Below are 19,724 nucleotides of genomic sequence, written 5' to 3'. Positions count from 1 at the left end.
ACATCCACGCTATCAGTCATCCAAGGGAGGATTGTTTTTTTTCTTTTTTTTATTGCTTTTTTTTACCGCCACTTTTATCGGCCAAATTCGGAGATCACGTGAAATCGACATCATATCACGTATGTTTGCTTGTTTGTTTGTTTATATGTTTGTTTATATGTGCTGCGTGCGGTTCGCATGTACATGAAAAAGTGTGTGTATGTACATGAAAAGTGATTTGAAATTGATCCATATATTTTTTTTCTTTTTTTTTTTTTTGAAATCGAAATATCGCTTTTGATAGGTATTTTGATAGGAAGAAAGGGAGAAATAGAAAGATAATATGAGATAGATAGATAGATGGATGGATGGACAGACAGACAGTTAATTAATAAATAGAAAGAAAATTAGGGAAACTCTCCTCACCTTGCTTCTTCGTCGATGACAGGTGTCACTGTTCCGGAATACTGCGAATAATAAGGCTCCTCATAGCTGCTACCAGTGCTATAGGGACCAGGTGGATATCTTCCAGTAGCAGATCCAACACCACCACCTCGTTCGGGACTGCTCATGTAACCACTCTCACCGTGCAATCGATCTGCGGGGATCGATTCGTAAGAGTTGAAAGATTAAACAACATTTCGTATTTAATGCGTTGTTCCTTATCTTTTTTTTTTTTTTCGTTTCGTTTTCTTCTTTACTTTTATTTTTTTGTTTTGTTTTCTACTTTCTCTTGTTGTCTTTCTCTTACGTTTCTTAATCTTGCTCTACTTTTTTTTTTTTTTCTTTTCTTTTCTTTTCTTTATATTCTACGGGAAGCATATAAAAGTCGAGCGAATTAATAACGAACGAATGTGCAAGTGAAATCTAAATATCGTATTTAGTATGTAATTAATAATATGGCTAGCGATTTTCAACTTGACTACTTGAAAAGTAATTAACGACGGATAGATAGAGGATAAAGAAAATAAAGAATATACGGGTTTCGGAGGCGTGCTTATGGAAGGTCAATCAAAGTCTACAATTTTTATTTCATTTTTTTTTCTTTTTTTCTGTTTTCCTTTGTTTTTTTTTTCTTGTCTAGTTTTTCTTTCTTTTTTCTTTTCTCTCTGATAAGGGATGACGATGCACTACTTTTTTGCGAAAGGTATTTATATATGTAGGTATATATATATATATATATATATATATATATATATATATATATATATATATATGTATATATAAAATGGAGGACATTCCGATTGGACGAAATCGACTCCTCGTTCGAACGTATTTCCCTGAAGTTAGATTAATGGCCAACATGTTTTACGACGGGAAACGTTCCACCTGCTCGTCCGTTCTCGAAGATTTTAGATTTTGCTATTTTTTTTTGCTTTTTTATTTTTTTTTGATTTCTTTTTTTTTTTTGTTTTTTTTTTGTTTTTTTTTTGTTTTCTTTCAAGGATTCTACTGACCTGGTATACTATAGAGGGAGACCGAGCTGTCTCTAGAGAAACGAGCAGAGCCCCCAAGACTTCCAAGGGGATTTTTGCCGCACTGGTAGCTGCGAAGCGGCTTGGCTGGCGGCACCGCGCCACCTCCTAATTCATCCATCCAAAAAAGTCAAACAAAATGAACCGGGAAGAGTTGTTGTATACCGAGAGATATATGGAACTTCGCGCGCACTTCAATGAATTGAATATTTTAACGGTCCTCTTATTCTTTTCTTCCTATCTATTGGTTTCTTTTCTTTTCTTTTGTTTTATTTCATTTTTTTTCTCTATACTTTTCTCTTATCTTTTGGCTCATTATTCTCTTTTTATTCCTTTTCCTAGGTAATTTTTTTCTCCCTCCCACCCCTTTCTTTACTATCTTTGTTTCAATCGTTAAACCTTTGATAAATAGGAAAAGTACCGATGAGTATATAACTTTTTTTTCTTTCTTTTTTTTTTTTTTTTTTTTTGAAGCGAACTCGAATATTTCGGGTCGATTTTGTTCTTCCTTTTTAAATATTACATTTCTACGATATCCATAAGAATTTTTAGATGTATATAGTTGTTCTTTTGTAATTTCTTTTTGTATATAAAATAACTGAGAGATGAGTACAAATAATGTATTATAGAAAATATGTTACAAAATTAATGATAAATTAGAAACTTGCAAAATAAGAAACTCAATCTCTTTAATTATCTATAACTTTCTTACGTGTAATGAACAAATTTTTTTAAATTACGAAAGATTCCAATTTTTCTATATTAAAATAGATTAAAATAAGAAAAAAAATTAGAAGAAAAAGAAAAAGAAAGAAAAAGAGGAAAAAAAAAGAAACGAAAAAGAAAAAAAAAAGGAAAAAAGAGCAGAGAAGAGACGATAAAACAAAAAAAAGAAAAAAAAAAGAAAGAAAGAAAGAAAAAAGAAATTAAAAGGATCCGAAACAATCGAGTTCAATCATAACTTTTCAAGACCACTACAAAATTCTAGAATTAATAATACATTAAATATTTTTCTTATAAGATGCAAATGTACGTATGTACGAATAAACAAATGAACAAATAAAAAAATAAATAAATAAATAAATAAATAAATATGTATCTCGCATTCTAGCAAAAGATCATGTCGAACCGAAGAAATCTCGGACAAGGCGATTTTTTTGTCCAAGTCGGAACGGTGCCTCGAGTCCCTTTGATTCGTTCAGCGATCGAGCAAGGATGTAAGCATAAAATTTAATTAATTCGAAAATAAAAAGCCATCAATAATCATTATACGGAGTTTTTGCATGCTCTCTCCTCTTATAGGTTGATTTTTCTTTTTTTTTTCTTTTCTTTTCTTTTAGGCGGGGCGACGAAGGAGAGGTGTGGTGCGCTTGGAAATTTTGTTATTTGCTTACTCGGCAGCCTGTGTTTTTAGTATTATTAATCACAGAGTAATCGGTCGGTCTTAATTAGTGTCGATACCAGACAGGGTTGTAAAATGACGTAATTAGTAGAGTTTGAATGCAAACAGAGAAAAGGGTGGATTAAGGGAATGAGAGGGTTAAGGGTGAAGGAGGTAAAAGTAGATAAGGTCGATCGGTTAACGTTCTCGTTTCGAATTCGAGGCTTCGCCGATTGAAAGGACTTTGCCTTTGAGTTCTCGAGAACGAAACTGAAATGTTTTGATTTCAATCGATATTAACTTTATATATATATATATATATATATATATATATATATATACATATATATATGCATATATGAATATATATAATATATAATATATATATATATATACATATATATGCATATATGAATATATATAATATATAATATATATATATATATATATATACATATCGAGCGAAACGAATCGTTTGCAAAATGCGGAGAGAGCGAGAGAGAGAGAGAGAGAGAGAGAGAGATATCGTGCACGAGTTGCTTTGGATGCTGAGAGAATATTGTTTTTAAAACATGAGAGAGAGACGACTAACATGAAACTGGGAAACATGCTAGGATGTACAAGTTCGATAAGCTAATCGATTATTACATATGTATGTATATATACACAGATATATATATTAATTTGGAACAATGAATCGATAATACTAATATATTTTCAACATTTTATATCCAAATAGATAATGTTAGAAAATGTAGAATTCTTTTCCTTTCTTTTCTTATGTTTTATTTTTTTTTTGGTTTTTTTTTGTTTTTTTTTTTGTTTTTTTTGTAAATGAAAAGTAGATATTAATTCTTGCGTAAAAAAAAGAAAAAATTGTATGCAAGCTAGGCCAAAAGAATCATTTAGGAATTTTTATAGATGCCTATTTCGACGTATTTAATTTTTTATTTAGATATAAAACATTCGACTGGCGATATTAAATCTATCGAAAAAATTTCCATTCTTTATAATAAGAAGGGAGGGAAAAAAAAGAAAAACAAAAAAAAAAATAAACAAAGGTTCTTTTAAAAAATCGAACAACTAACATGATTTAGACAGAACAATTCTCGATAGGTTTAATATTTTCTTTTCTCTTTTTTATTATTTATCATTATCAGTATTGAATCGGAGAGAAGAAAAGCTACAAAATAGAAAAGTGTACGGAATAAATTTTCTCTCGTTTTTATATTAGCGCAGCTTCCCATTGTAGGATCGATTCAAATCGTCTCTTTTAAACGTGAAAAGTGTTCTCGACTCTTGGAAGACTAAGAGACACCGTTTTTTCGACGATATCGGCCACGAAATGGTCGTCTATTGTTAGCCGTGCGCGCAATTTAAAATAAAAAAGAAAAAAAAAAAGAAAGAAAGAAAAGGAAAAAAAAAAGGAGGAAGAAATATGCGCACGTATACCTGGTGTAGATAATGGCTTCGGTTGTGTTGGAGTTGCATTTGGTCCTGCCACTACCGACGATGCTGCTGGACTATACGCCCTTAAAAGAGATCCACCTCGTGGTAAAGTACTACTACCACCAACGTAATATCCACCACTACCGGAATTGGAATTTTTCGCTGTCTGAAAATACATAAAATTATTTCATTTATTGTACATCGATATATTAATCTTCTTTATTTTATTTCGATATATATTTATATATGTTTTATTATTCCTTTAAACAGTTCATTAATGAATTCTATATGTAAATCTGTATATATTTGTAATTTTTTATTTCTAAATTATTTCAATATTTATGTATGTTTATTATTTTTATTTAATTTAATCAAAAAAGAAACTAAAATTTCTATAAAAAGAAATCGAGAACAGCGTTAATTAATAATAATATGTAATAAATCATAAAATGAAATGAATAAATAAAGTTATATAATATAATTAATTAATTACAAGCGTTAAGATATTCTATTAAAAGGATAATAAGTATTTATCTGTTTGTTTGTTTATTTGTTTTTTTTTTCTTTTTCTATTTGAAGTATTATATTACTTGTTCTAACGTTAATTTAACGTTAATGAACACATAACAGATAATTTAGTTTCTAAATATCCATACAGTGCAATTTCCTATAGATAAAAAAAATAGTTTTATAATGAATCCAATTCTGTACGATAACTAGCAAAGAAGAGTCTTTAATTAAGCAAGCATTACAGTGCACTTCAAATAGAATTTATTCGATTCGATTTCACTATTTTCTAATCTCTCCGTTTGCTTTCTAGTCAATTGCTCGAGCATGTATAATACAATAGTTTATTTTGGCGGGAAATTCAAATGCTATCACGCGTACAAATCGAACGTTTCTTCTTCCCTTCTTTTTTTTTTCTTTCTTTTTTTATTTCATATTATTTTTCTTTTTCCTTTTTCTTTTTTTTCTTTTTTTGAATTTCGCTATTTACCAAGAAAATTTTTAATACTTATACATTTTAGAATTGAAATTGTTACAATTTCAGGTACAAAATAAAAAATTTCCGATATTGTTTGTTGGCCAATGCAATATTTTTGGATATTTTGTTTTTTGTTATGCGAAATTTCAAATTTCCACATTTTTCAATATTTCATTTTGCTATTATAAGCCAATACAATATTTATATTTGTCAAAAAATGTTCAATATCCATATAATTCGATAATTAAAAATATTGAAAATTAGAAAATCCCAATTGCGTTTATTATCATATAGAGAGATTATATTGTATGATAAAATAAGAAAAGAAAGGAAAAGAAAGAAAAGAAAAAAGAAAAGAAAAGAAAAGAAAAGAAAAGAAAAGAAAAGTAGGCGTAGAAGGTGTCAAAAAATTTTCAATATCCATATAATTCGATAATTAAAAATATTGAAAATTAGAAAATCTCAATTGCGTTTATTATCATATGAGAGATTATATTGTATGATAAAATAAGAAAAGAAAGGAAAAAAAAGAAGAAAAAAGAAAAGAAAAGAAAAAAAAAAGAAAAGAAAAAAGAAAAGAAAAGTGGGCGTAGAAGGTGTCCTCCTTCCCTAACTATAATCTTCGGAAAGTGTTGAGGAATCAAAGGCACATGTTAAGGTCCCTTCTCCTTCTTGCCGATTTCAAGGAAGCGTAAAAGCAAACAGGCTTTGCTGATTCGCATCGATTTCCCTTCTTTAGTAGTTGTTACTCATGCAGTACGTTCGGCAACGTGATCTGTGCCTTTTATATTATCGTTACTCGAATTAAAAATAGAAAGAAAGAAAGAAAGAAAGAGAGAGAGAGAGAGAGAGAGAGAGAGAGAGAGAGAGAGAGAGAGAGAGAGAGAAACGGAAATATAGATAGATTACACAGATAAACAGATAGATAGACAGATAGGTAGATAAATAGATATATCTGTAGAAGGAAATAGAAATAAAGCTACAGAGAAAGAGAAAGATTAGGAGACACAGAAGTTACGACAGATAGATCAAATGAAAAGGAAGAAGGGGTTTTAGGATAGAAACGGAGCTTGTTGCTAGTTAGACAGGAAACTCAAGAAGGATAGGATGGTGTTTTTAAAAAGTGCCGTGTCATAATCGTCTATTTGAAATTAGGATATATAGTTTGATTACAAATTTTGATATTAAAAAAAAAACGAGTTTGTGTTATCAAATAAGTTTATCCGATGATCGTAATAACGTATTAAAAATTTTCGATGATATTGAAATTAAAATTTTTCCCTACGATCGTTAGAGATCTTTCTTTTTTTTCTTTTGGTTTTCTTATCGATTGACAGAAATTTTTTTCTTTTTCGTTTTTTCTTGTCGTTTTTTTTTTTTTTTTTTTTGGAAGATATTGAAAGATATCGTTGATCCATCGGAAGGTAATGAGTGACGTTAAGAATAATGAAGAAATCGATGTTATCACCTAATATCCTTGCATTCTCTTGTTTCATACTTTTTGAATATCTAATAAAAAGTGTGACCTTGGAATCTTCCATCTTGAAGATCGACGAGAAGTTCGGAAAAAAAGTGAGAAGTTCACCATTGCATATGTACTTGCTTACTCAGAAAGATTATATTCAGGTAAAATATTTGATTATGGTGTTGATATAGAATATAGAGGAAGTTTAAAAAAATTAGTCAAAAAAAAAAAAAAAAAAAAAAAAAAGTTTCTTAACTGTTTCTGTCATTTTTATTTTTGATTGACAAGTAAAACTACAGTCTCAATAATTTTTGACGAGAGAGACTTTTATAATATACAATATATAAATATTTAGCGATGACAAAGTAAATAAAATGATCGACAAAGAGTTTACTTTATCAATCGCTTTTCAATCGGTCCAATCGGAAAAAAGATTGTATATTAACATTTACGGATAGTGCCTTAAATAGATTGAATGCCAATTAACGCAATAGGAATATAAAGAGATGATGAATGTGCGCTTTAATTAATTCTTTTCTTTTTTTTTTTTCCTTTGTTTTTCGTTAGTTTCTCAGATGGGAATTGCCAGTGCCAAATATCGAAGAATTTACTTTTTGTTTATGGTTGCGTTCCGACAACTTTACGCATCCACATTCAATTTTTTCTTACTCCAGTGAGTACATATATATATACATATATATACATGTACATATATATATATATATATATATATATATATATATATATATATATACATGACATATATACGTATAATATATATTCTAGTTATCAGCCGCTAGAGAAAGTTAAGTTAAATGCAAAAAAAAAAAAAAAAACAAAAAAAAGAAAAGAAATATTATCGAGAAAGGAAATTGGTTCGTTGCTTGTTGGTTCTGTTAATTCTTTTTTGTTTCTTTTCTTTTCTTTTCTTTTCTTTTTTTTTCTTTTTATTCATATTTTTTTTCATTTGAAAAAAATTGAATTTATCAATGCATAATTAATGTTATATTTAATAATATTAATAATATTACTAATATTTTTTTTGAAAAGAAAAAAGAAAAAAAAAAAGAAAGAAAGAAAGAAAGAAATTGACATATATTACATCACATTCTTCTTTCACTTTTTCTGTCCCCAATCTCCATTTTTATTTCTAATCATTTATTCTATTCATTTTACGTAATACGTATACCCACACGTATATATTTCGTTTTTTTCTTTTCCTTTTTTTTTGCTTTTCTTTCTTTCTTTCTTTCTTCCTTTATCTTTCTCTTTCACTCATAGAAACTTTCCCAAATTGGAAAGTTCAAATCGAGAATATGATATAGAAATAAATGAGTTCTTTCTCGTTTCGTTAGAAAATGAGAAAGATCGATTGATTCGAGCTTGGATATCTGCAAAGGGCCGGAGAGTACATTTAGAAATCGGTGGTATCAAAGTTTTCGAGGAAACTATTATTTTTAAAGAAAACCGATGGTATCACATATGCCAAAGTTGGGAAAATCGATTAGGTCGATTTGCATTGTGGTTAAATGGACGAATCAAGGTACAAGGTTATTCGGAAAAGGTTGGTCAGTCTTTCTTTTGTAAAAAAATCTTTGTAAATTATATATATACACACACATACACACGTGTGTATATACATATATGTTATACATAACTTTTCTTATTTTTGTAAAGAAATTTTTGCATATTATATAGCTTCTTTCTTTCTCTTCCTCTCTCTCTCTCTCGCTCTCTCTCTCTCTCTCTCTCTCTCTCTCTCTCTCTCTCTCTCTCTTCGAGTATCTAATGAAAAAAATATTTTTCTTTTTATTTAGACAGTGAATCACGTTGTACCAGAAGGAGGCGACATAGTACTAGGACAAGAGTACACAGATTTTGACAAAGGATTGGAAGAGGGTATCGAAGGATCGATATTTGGTTTTAATCTTCTCTTAAAATCAGCATTCGACGATGAATCTCCGATTATATCGATCGACCATACGTCATCGATCCAAACGAGTTCTTTTTACGATAATCATTATCTACCAAGGACGATTTTCAAAATTTCAAAAGATTATCACGAGGAAGAAGATTCGAGATTATTGTCAATAACCGATCATAGAAAAAAACTAGTACGACTAATTAACACGGCAAATAGATCTTCACCATTGGGACAAGAATTGGTGAAACTTTCTTACGTACGTTGTGAATTGGGTAAAGGCAGTCCGCATATAGGTGGTTCACTTATGCTAATATCATGGAGTAGAACACCGGTACGTATATTTGGCGGTGCGATCCTGAAGAATGCCAGAAAGAATTGCGGTAATTTCTAAAAATAGTAAGAGTCTAGAACTCTCCCTTTCACTACATCGCTCAATCCCTTCTTTCTTCAATTTCCTCCACCTCGACTATTTTACTCCGAGCTAATAAACCTTAGACAGACATTTACCAATTTAGGAATAGGTAATACCGGATAGGCAACATTTCGCAAGAAACGATGTCTTTCTCTTTCTCTCTCTCTCTCTCTGTCTCTCTCTCTCTCTTTTTTTTTCTTTCTTTCTTCTTCTTTTTTTTTTTAAATTTCCTTCCTTATCTTGCTTCAGGCAAACATTAAGAATACTCTTGTAGAAATTGAATTACGTGCGAGAGACCAATGAAACTCGTTATAGTTACATCTAACTGTGACATACATATATGTATGTATCGTGATGGAAAAAAATATAGAGAAAGAGAAAGAGAGGTGGAAAAACATGCCCTATAACGAATGCAGTTCTAATTTCATCATTTTTGCGCAAGCAACGAATGTTCGATGATAACGAGGCGGCCAATATCTACTAGTAACCGAAAGAATTCATTTCTTTTTCCTTTTCTCTTCTTTCTTCATTCTTTTTTTTTTCCATTTTTCTTTTATAAATAGAACTCCCGTTTCACACCATTGCAGTATTCAATTGTTTCGTCAATTTATTTTACCATAGAATTATTATTATAATTTATTCATTAACACTCAATTAAAATAACATTGAAATACATTTGATTATTATATATTTACTTTTATTTATTATATATAAGATGAATAATAAGTTGTTATTGTTAGGATGTTTAACAAAGATTAGTATATAAATAAATAATTTACAATTTACTAAGCGACGTAATTTATGAAATAATTGAAGAGTATAATAGACGAGATAATTGATTGGACTCGGTGTCCTTGAGAGAGAGAAAAAAAAAAGAAAATGAGAAAACAAAAAAGAAAAAAAAAAGAAAAGTACGCTATATTCTTCGTAAACGACAAAGTGCATATATAAAAGAAAAGGAAAACAAAAGTAAAGTGTAAAAAAAAAAAAAAGAAAAGAAATAAAAAGTTATCGTAATAAAAGGAGGATGTTGGCAATTAGTTAATTACGTAAGACAGTAGCGATGCGTCCCATCCGTTGGTCCGCATCCGGACACGCTTCTATAGAACACTTTCCCTTCGACTGCTGTTTTATGAGTTTCTCGATCTTCATGGTAAAAAAAAAGTATGTGTATACATCTACGAAGGATATATATAATATATATATACGTATTATAGATACTTTGTAACACGTATGTTAAGCGTTATATCATTACGTATTCTCTTACTCGAATGATTTAGCAAATTTTAAATCTGTCTATTCAAAGAGAGAGAGAGATTAACTGACTGAATTTCGATCTCAAAAAAGGGATCTCCGTAACCGCCTTCGCTTTCACTTTCACCAAAATTTGCTCCACTTTATCTCTGTCTTTCTCTTTATTTCCTTTCTTATCTTTTAGCATTGTAAACGTGTATATTTATAGGTATGTAAGTATTATATAAATATATATATATATATATATATATAAATATATATAAATATAAATATATACGCATATATATGTATACAGGGTGTCGAAAAATTATTCGTACAAATATATACTTTAATGAAAATTTATGACAATACGCGTGTAAGATAATTAAAAAAGAAATTTCTCGGATTTGTATTTTTCAGGTTTACTTTTTCTTTGTTTTTCTTCTTTCTTTTCTTTTTTTTCTTATTTTATTAAATCAACGATTTTACGTATACTCGAAATATGTATAATTTTTATGTTCACTCGATACTTCAAAAGTACGATCATATTTTTACATGAATTTGTTTATGTCCATCTCTTCTATGTTCTTCTCATTGTATTTTTTTTATACATAAAAAAAAAAACTCAATTCAAGATCATAACTTAAAATCATTTAAACGACATTAGATAACAATTTTTACGATTGTCTATTGTAACATGTAAAAATTGTACAAATTATTTTCTAATAATTAACATACGTACATATGTATATATATATATATATATATATACATATATATATATATATATATATATATATATATATATATCGGTACACAGATCGGTCTGTTCCTTTTTGTCAACATTTTCGAAAAGAACGTGACATAATTCATCTTCGGAGAAATTTCCACCGATCCGCCGTAATTTTATTTTGTTTTATTTTCTTTGATACCTCATTCTCGGTCGTACTTGACCGAGGCGCGTCTTTCTATTTTACATTTTTCATTTCTCATCAGTATCTCAAGGTGTTCGGATCGCTTTCTCTATTCAGTCAGTTAATACGCAATATCTTAAAACTAAATTGTAAGTGTATTATCATTTTAATATAACATATTTTTTACTCATAATAATTTAATCGAACAATTAATATTATCGATCAATAAGTGAATTATTAATTTAATATTATAATTATATAGATATACATTATGTATTACATGCAGATAATTAATATTACTGCTCGTTGTAATTTATTAACATATCAGAAATTTTTAATAAACAATATTTCCATATATCGTTATTAATTTATTCGTAATATTATTTAACATCGTCGTAATATGTAAATATTTTTCGTTCGTAATTCAATAAGTAAATATAAAATAAGATTAAATATATATATATTTTTTTTAATTACAACTAATTAATTACATATCTAATTATTTATCTAATTACTTCGTACAACAACGTGTAGTTCGATAAAATTTACATTACTCTCATTTATATGAATGTATATAAAGTTTACGATATTTTACTTTTCAACTTTGAAGACAAACTTTATTCGTTTATTTATTGTTTAGAAGAATATTATTTAACGAGAGATCAATCTAATTATTACGTACATATTACGCAATATCCAGTTCGATATATGTAAGTTAATAATGTGATTAGCGAGATTAAATGATAGTGTATACCTAACCAATGATTATTCATAACGTAACTATGAAAAATTCCAATATTAATTATCGATCAGCTACAAAGTAAATTCATATAGATAAATAAATGAATAAAACTTTGAACGATTATACTTAATGAACAATGATAATTACTACATACGTTTATATAATATTTAAATTGCTATATCTGTATATTATAGTCATTCAGAAAATTCCCGAACAATTTTTAATGGAACAAACTCGTTACGTAATAATTTCCTGTTAATCCAGTTTTAATATAATACTTGATATTACCATTGAATCTAACCTTGGCAAAAATTTGTGTAAAAATATAATGAAAAAGATCTTACAAATCTCGTGAATAAAAAGATTTACGTAAATTAAAGGAATATGTCGTAATATCTGTTCAAAACTTATCCGTATATTTTTCTTCTTCGTCGTCGTCGTCGTCGTCGTCATCATCATCATCATCATCATCATCTTCATCATCTTCTCCTTGAGAAAGACGTTCTTTCGCCGAGTAACAACGAAAAAAAAGAGACGAAGAGAGCTTCGAGTGGAGATCCTACATACTGTCTATTTTTATTTCTTCTTTTTTCCTTTTCTTTTTTTTTTTCTCTTTACAAAACATTTCTTACACTTCGAGTTTTTCTCCCCTCTTCCTCCTTCTCTTCGTTGGAAGGCGGACGTACGTATCCGACTTTCTTCTCTTCTCTTGAGAACATAGTAAACGTTTCCGGTCGAGTTAACTATACGTCGTTGAATTATTTTCTTCCTACACAGGATAATGCTTTTTCTTCTCTTTTCTTTCTTTCTTTTCTATTTCTTTTTTTTTTTTTTTTTAATTATCCATCTCGTGAAAGATAAAAATATACTTTTATTATGACGAGTTAATTGCACGATCGTTATGCGAATAATTCGTTAACGGAGATAAATTTTCATGAATTATTAATTGGGAATAAATAAACATAATTTATTGTCATATTTATTTTTTTCTCATAATTATTTATTACGAAAGATAAAGGTATACGTTTCGTGTAAAGTCAATTAAATCATCAATTAGATAATTGATTTATTGGGACAAGTATTTTTTTGTAAATAATATTAATTCTGAAAGGCACTTGCACAAAATGTTTCATGTATTTTGGCAAACGGAAAAAATGAAATATATGTATATTTCATTTAACGATATAATATATATATATATATATATATATATATATATATATATATATATATTATATATTGCGACCTCGTTTAAATATAGTTTTACCTTCGCCAACCAGTAATCCACGTGCTCATGAAGCATGAATACCAAGTGCAAGGATATTTCCTCTTGTAAAGACATTCACACAAAGACGAATCTTTGTTAGATTAATCTTAATCATTTGAAGTTCGTATCGAGAATGATAATTATTAATCTATACTCACGTACCATTATGGTATATGAAGATCGAGAGATCTATTTTAATCGTGTGAAATAGTTCGAGAAATGACATTTTGAATTTTTCCTTATGCAAGATCTTTTAAATTAAATAGAATAAAATTATTTAATCCTTTAATGCATTTACACGTTTGTCAATTATAAAAATACATACCGATGCTTTTATTTAATTATTTTTAGAATGACAAAATATATATATATATATATATATATATATATAGGTACAAAAAATACATTCATGTTTTAATTTAATCATTTAGCCATTATTTTCACAGCTTAATACGATTTAATATATTTTTTTTATATATATAAAAAAAAAAAAAAATAGATAAACAAAAATCATACATTAAAAGATTAATAAATTTGATAAATATTTAAAATCCATTTCTTAAAAAAATATTTTATACGTAGAAAACAAAAAAATTGTATTCTGAGCTTGCGTCAGTAAATGTAAAAAATTATTATAATATATTGTAGATATCTTATGCGTACCAAATGATTTGTAATACGCGATAAGAATATATAATGTCAAATGAAACTAATCTTATATGATCTTAAAACAAGAACAACAAGTATTATTCAATACTAAGAATCGATCGTTACGAAAACACTATTTCGAGAATGTACGCACTTTCAAAGAATTTCAAAGGTACATTTAACATATAATCAAGAGATGGAGGGAGGGAGGTAGGGAGGGGGGAGGGAGAGAAAAGAGAGAAAGGAGTTCTCGGTTGATCTACCAAATAGATCAAAGTCATCAGTATGGGTACCGTAATTCTATAGATTTGTAGTGATCTTTAAAGTATTTTTACAATCACTTTAATACGACATTACGAGGCTTATGATACTTGTAAATCTTACAATGTAAAATCTGTATCAGAGAAAGAATTTTTTTTTCTTTTTCAAAATTCATACGTGCGTAATAAGTTGAACGATTTAATTATTTTAATAGGAATTAGATTCGAAATTTGATATATTTTTGAAAAAGCTTTTGCGATTTACGTAATAGATCTAACGATACGATTAATTAATTGATTTTTTAATAGGTCAATTTAAAATTTTCTACATGCATTTATATTGGAGTTATTTATACATATTATATTGTTAGTAATATTATAAAAATTATTGTTATAAATATTTGGGTTGAATTATTTCATATATAATATTATTACGGTTAGTATTATAAAAAAAAAAGTAGTATTATACGATTATTATTACGATATAGTAATAGTTATATTTATTTGTATTAAATATAGTTACATTTTCCTAAGAATCAAAGCGAATGGAGAATGGATGTATTAACGACTTTCGTGCTCATTAACGCTTCAACTTCTTGACGACAGGATAATCGAGCAAATGAAAAATGGTGGGGATGCAGAAAGGGAAAGGCGTTCTTTAAAGTTTCGCCTGGAATATCTCGATGTCTTCCCCTCGACGAATGTTACTTCTGTTTATTTATTTATATATACGCAATATATATATATATATATATATATATATATATATATATATATATATGTCTCTCATGTCTTAACAGACGTAACAGATGTAAAACGATAATATATTGTTTGATTTAAACTTTAGTGAAAGTTATCGAAAGTATAAGACGAAAAAAAGAGAAATATATGTCTGTGTATGTATATATATATACAAGGTGAACGAAAAGAAGTTCTCATATAAATTTTCTTTATAATATGATCGTAATTGATAATATATATATATGTATATATTTTTTTTTTAAGTTCTAAAAAATCACGAGGAAAAAGAATGTAATTGATAATTAAAATCATCTTAGAAGATTTTCGATCCAGCCTATATGCATCTAAGGTTCATTGTACTCATTAATATCTTCTATATTTTCATACAAGGCGAACATGTTTTACACTCTCTTTATAAGATAAATTGTAGTATTACAAGTATATGGTGTCAAGTTAGAAAAAGACGTTCTAAACGATAAGATACATACAATTTTTAATAGAGATAAATATGAACGAGATTAGAATCACTGATATACATTATAATTTTCCTTTCTTTTTTCGCAATCAGGATCAACATTCCCATTCTACTTATTTGCATTCATTAATTGAGATTTTTGTTCGATTTTTTTTTTTTTCAATTCATGAACGACCTTTTAAGATAACACACACACACAACACACACACACACACAACACACACACACACACACATATATATAAAATTCTGAATGTAATAGCATTTAATTATATAATAACTTTACAATATTGCTAACCGTATAATAATTTGTACGATAAAGTGTATAATACTATGCATGACTATATACAAATTATACGTATTATATTTATTATTATATATTTAATAAATATTGTAAATATATATGTATATGTATATACATGTGTGTGTGTGTGTGTATATATATATATATATGTATGCATGCAATGCTTAGAAATGAGATACAAATAACATGAGATCAGAGTTAACCTTGAAAGAAAAATATCGTAAGAACGTTTAAGGAAAAAGATAGAAGAACATCGAATTGTTTATTTGCAAGATGATGAAGGGAAGAAATATAGAGAGTGGGAAATCGAGCAAAATGTGAGCGTCTCGTAAAGTAGGAGAACGAAGCAAAAGGCGAATCACCATCGTGGGTTGCGTAGGTAGGAGGTAGGTAGGTAGATACATACATACATATATATATATATACATATATATATATACATACATACATACATACACCTTTCGAGAGTTTACCAGTTATACGTCGAACAGTTAGAGCAGCGGACAGTTACCTTCACGTTTCGAGATCGAGAGGATCTGTTTTGTTCTCAGGTGTGACATAGACCGATTTATAAACTAGCGTGCGCGCGCGCGAGAGAGAGAGAAAGAGAGAGAGATTAACTTCTCGGTGAGTTATTTCCTATTTTTTTTTTTTTTTTTTTTTATATATATTTGTAATTAATTTCTTGTTTATCGTTTATATCATATTTTTATTTTGTTGATATTTGAGAAATTTTTTTGCTGATTTTGAAAATCTATCCTCCTTTTTTTTTCTTTCTTTTCTTTTTTTTTTTTTTTTTTTTTAATAATTGTTTATATATAATATATTATTTGCACTATATATATATATACATATATTGAATTTATTTATAAATAAGTATGATTAAAAGTAAAAATTGATAAAGTTATAATAATAAAATGATAATTAATAAATATTGTAATAAAAAATTGTAATAAAATCAATTATAAATAAATTATAAATAATTTATTATAAGTAAGTAGTTTAACATTATAAAATGACACTTATTTATTAATGAATTCACAAAGAGTATACATAAATACGCATGTAGTATATAATATAATGTACTGACCAATAGAAGGGTCATTGAACTGGATGTGGTATGTAAATAATTCGATGTAATATGATCGATTGTTCTAGAAAGAAAAGGATAAATAAAAATAAAAAAGAAAACGCTAATATCTCTTTTACCACAAGGAAAATGTTGTCGATAAAGTAACCTCGTTACTAACGTTTCACAGGAATATCAAGCACCAGTATTGCGCAAGTAATATAACTGGGCATCCAGTTCACCTCGGTTCCCCCATAAAACTTCTCTTGCTTCATACTGATTGAATTCAAATTGATTAACGATTGCATAGTCATTAAAGTCCGTGCTAACACAATTCTTAAAAAATAAAGAAAACAACAAAAAGAAAAAAAAGAAAAAAAAAAGGAAGAAAAAAAAGATGATCGATGTCGATCGAATAATTTAATATACAAGACAAAAAAAAAAAAGAAAAAAAAAAAGATGGACTACTGCGAAGTCGAAAAAATTTATCTAGATCATTTTTATCTATTTTTTTTTTGAGGTCATTCGAGAAGAGGAGGAATCGATCGATTCGGCTCAAAGACCATGAGTCGAACGTTGTTGATGTGTTCGTTGTTGGCTCTGACCAACGTAAATGCAATTTCGACAGTATGGCAACCATTACCTTCACCTCATGTACCAAGCACGAGTGTCCTTCGTCAGGAGGCAAAATTATACGGAAGCTTAACACCGGCTAATTCTCCTTATGATATCGATGGACAGCTGATCGATTTGTCACACGAACAGGAACAATGTTCTTTATACAAGATTTCTATGAGTCAACAGCTTTACTTCGAGGTCAGTTTTGAGATTACAATTAATTGATTAATTAACTAATTTGTTCAGTTATTTTTTTTATTCATTTGTTTATTAAATATTTAAAAAAGTTTTTAACGTTTAAAAAATTTTGTTCACTTACATTGTATCTCTCTTTAAAGATAAAATTTATATATCAAAAAAAAAAAAAAAAAAAAAAAAAAAATGGCTCGCGAACTTTAAAAAAATAAAAACGGCTCTTGTATTTATCTAATTAGGTTTCATCAGAATTTGTTCAATCAATTTGTTAGGTATTATTATATATATCATAGTTGTTGCATAATTATTTGTATTGGAGATTTTGCAACGAACAGATACACTGGATATTTATGTAATAACTTTCAATACCCTTTTTTTTTCCCTTCTACACAAATCTGTCTGACTTTGTTTCTATTAAGGAAGTATACTTTTGGTTGTATTATATAGTTTTACCGGTGTTATGTGGTTACTAGTATTTTTCTGGTTACTATTATATAGTTAATACTATAATTATTTGTCGGAGATAGTAAAAAAAAATCTATTTCATTAGATATTCATCTAATAATCTAATAATTTTCAAAATCACTTTTTACTTAATACATTTATTAAAGACTTTTACTTTTATTAGGAAATAAATTTCTAATAATATTATATAGTTATCTCGTTATAACTATTCGCGTTTGAAATTTTACTTATTAGATTATTCACCTAATAATTTTCTTTATATATATATATATATATATATATATATATATATAAAGAAAAAAAAAAAAAAAAGAAAAGGAAAAAAAAGAAAGAAAAAAGAAAGCATAAAAGATTACTTTAGATTACAATGAATTATTTCTTCATAAGACGCTTTATTCGTATTAGAAAGTACACTTTTAAGTTTTCAAATGTTGCTAAAAGTAATCATAAAAATGTGCAAAATTATGTCGATAGAAAAAAAAAAGAATAGAAAAAGAACTATAACTCCACAATTACATAACTATTAGACATTTGTATAAACAATCAAGTTGCAATTCATGATTGCAGTTGAAATTTTTCTTTCTTCTTTCATAATACCATATCTCCCCTGTTTCAACCCAAACGTAGAGACTTTTTCTCCTTTGGATAACAATCAACACGTTTTTTTTTTCTTTTTATTTATTTACTTATTTATTTATTTATTTTCTCATTCTATCTTTCTTTTCGTTACAGTATATTCATTACAAGATCGACTTGCCGAATATAAAAGAGTTTACTCTGTGTATATGGTCCAAGTTTCACAATCATACCAACGATCATCCTCTGTTTTCTTATGCAGGTGAGAATGTCACTTATATGTTTATTTCTTTCTTTCTTTCTTTTTCTTTTCTTTTTTATTTACTCTCTTTTCTTTTCTTTTCTTTTCTTGACTTTTCCTTTCCTTGCCTTTCCTTTCCTTTCCTTTCCTTTCCTTTCCTTTCACCTTACACTTTGCCTCATGCGTTTAAATTAAGATAGCGAAAGTCGTCTTTCGTTCGTTCTTCTCTCCTGATATCCCTTTCGATATCGATATATATCGAAGTTGATGTGAAAAGGAACATTCGTCAGACTTGTAGAGAAAAAGAAAAAAAGAATATTCAAGAGAAATCATCAATATTATTTAATTTGTCGATTCCATTACATTTATTTATTTAATAATTTTCTCATTCAGAATTTCGTTCACAAACATTTTCTCATTAGGTTTCATAGAATTTTAACTTCGACTAGAAAGTTTATATTTTACTTCGATATATATTGATATAGATCGAAATTGTTGCGAAAAGAAATGTTCACGAAAGGTGTTGAAAACGAAAGAAAAAAAAAAAAAAAAGAGAAATCATCAGTATTTTTAATAATTGATCAGATCATTTCACTAATAATTTCCTTTAGGTATTTGTTCATAAATTTGTTGATACTTTATTTCAATTGGAATGTATATTTTTAATTAAGTTTTATAACTAATTATTTGAGATCTTGATTTATTAAACAATCATCTGATAGATTTATCATTGGATTCTGTTTTTTTCTCTTTTTTTTTTTTCATTAATTTGTTAGATGTTTTCCTTTCTATTAAAAAATATACCTTCAATATTTATATATATATATATATATATATATATATATATCAATTATACAGTTTATTATATTATAATAAACATTATATATTTATTGATAAATTTATTTAT

The 19,724-nt window shown here is 27.6% G+C and overlaps 3 protein-coding genes and 1 long non-coding RNA gene across 11 annotated transcripts in view; 3 read left to right on the top strand and 1 right to left on the bottom strand.

Annotated features, from left to right (window-relative positions):
* Positions 1–19,724, bottom strand: part of LOC124430128 — a 108,600-nt gene that overhangs the window by 23,350 nt on the left and 65,526 nt on the right. For all 8 annotated transcript variants that reach the window (XR_006943671.1, XM_046976276.1, XM_046976272.1 and 5 more), the window contains exons 9-11: positions 4,288–4,450; positions 1,437–1,562; positions 406–577 (exon numbers count right to left, since the gene is read on the bottom strand). Coding sequence is in view for 7 of the 8 variants with exons in the window: in XM_046976276.1 (XP_046832232.1) it covers positions 406–577; positions 1,437–1,562; positions 4,288–4,450 (461 nt within the window). In the remaining variant the exon portion in view is untranslated. The remainder of the gene's footprint in view (positions 1–405; positions 578–1,436; positions 1,563–4,287; positions 4,451–19,724) is intronic.
* Positions 1,582–3,130, top strand: LOC124430131. Its single transcript, XR_006943672.1, has 3 exons — positions 1,582–2,483; positions 2,566–2,671; positions 2,795–3,130. It is a non-coding gene; the product is annotated as an uncharacterized LOC124430131 (long non-coding RNA).
* On the top strand, positions 6,164–9,786 carry LOC124430130. The gene is made up of 4 exons (XM_046976278.1): positions 6,164–6,895; positions 7,302–7,407; positions 8,090–8,298; positions 8,552–9,786. Exons 1-4 carry the CDS (start codon positions 6,716–6,718, stop codon positions 9,047–9,049), a joined length of 993 nt encoding a protein of 330 aa, XP_046832234.1. The 5' UTR covers positions 6,164–6,715; the 3' UTR covers positions 9,050–9,786.
* LOC124430129 overlaps positions 15,769–19,724 on the top strand; it is an 11,421-nt gene continuing 7,465 nt past the window's right edge. Inside the window, exons 1-3 of the mRNA XM_046976277.1 lie at positions 15,769–16,280; positions 17,243–17,538; positions 18,733–18,838. Of these exons, the coding sequence (XP_046832233.1) occupies positions 17,287–17,538; positions 18,733–18,838 (358 nt within the window). The 5' untranslated portion in view covers positions 15,769–16,280; positions 17,243–17,286. The remainder of the gene's footprint in view (positions 16,281–17,242; positions 17,539–18,732; positions 18,839–19,724) is intronic.

The sequence above is a fragment of the Vespa crabro genome, chromosome 17 (assembly GCF_910589235.1).
Source record: "Vespa crabro chromosome 17, iyVesCrab1.2, whole genome shotgun sequence".
Classification (NCBI taxonomy): domain Eukaryota; kingdom Metazoa; phylum Arthropoda; class Insecta; order Hymenoptera; family Vespidae; genus Vespa; species Vespa crabro.
This window is presented reverse-complemented; position numbering and strand designations above follow the sequence as displayed.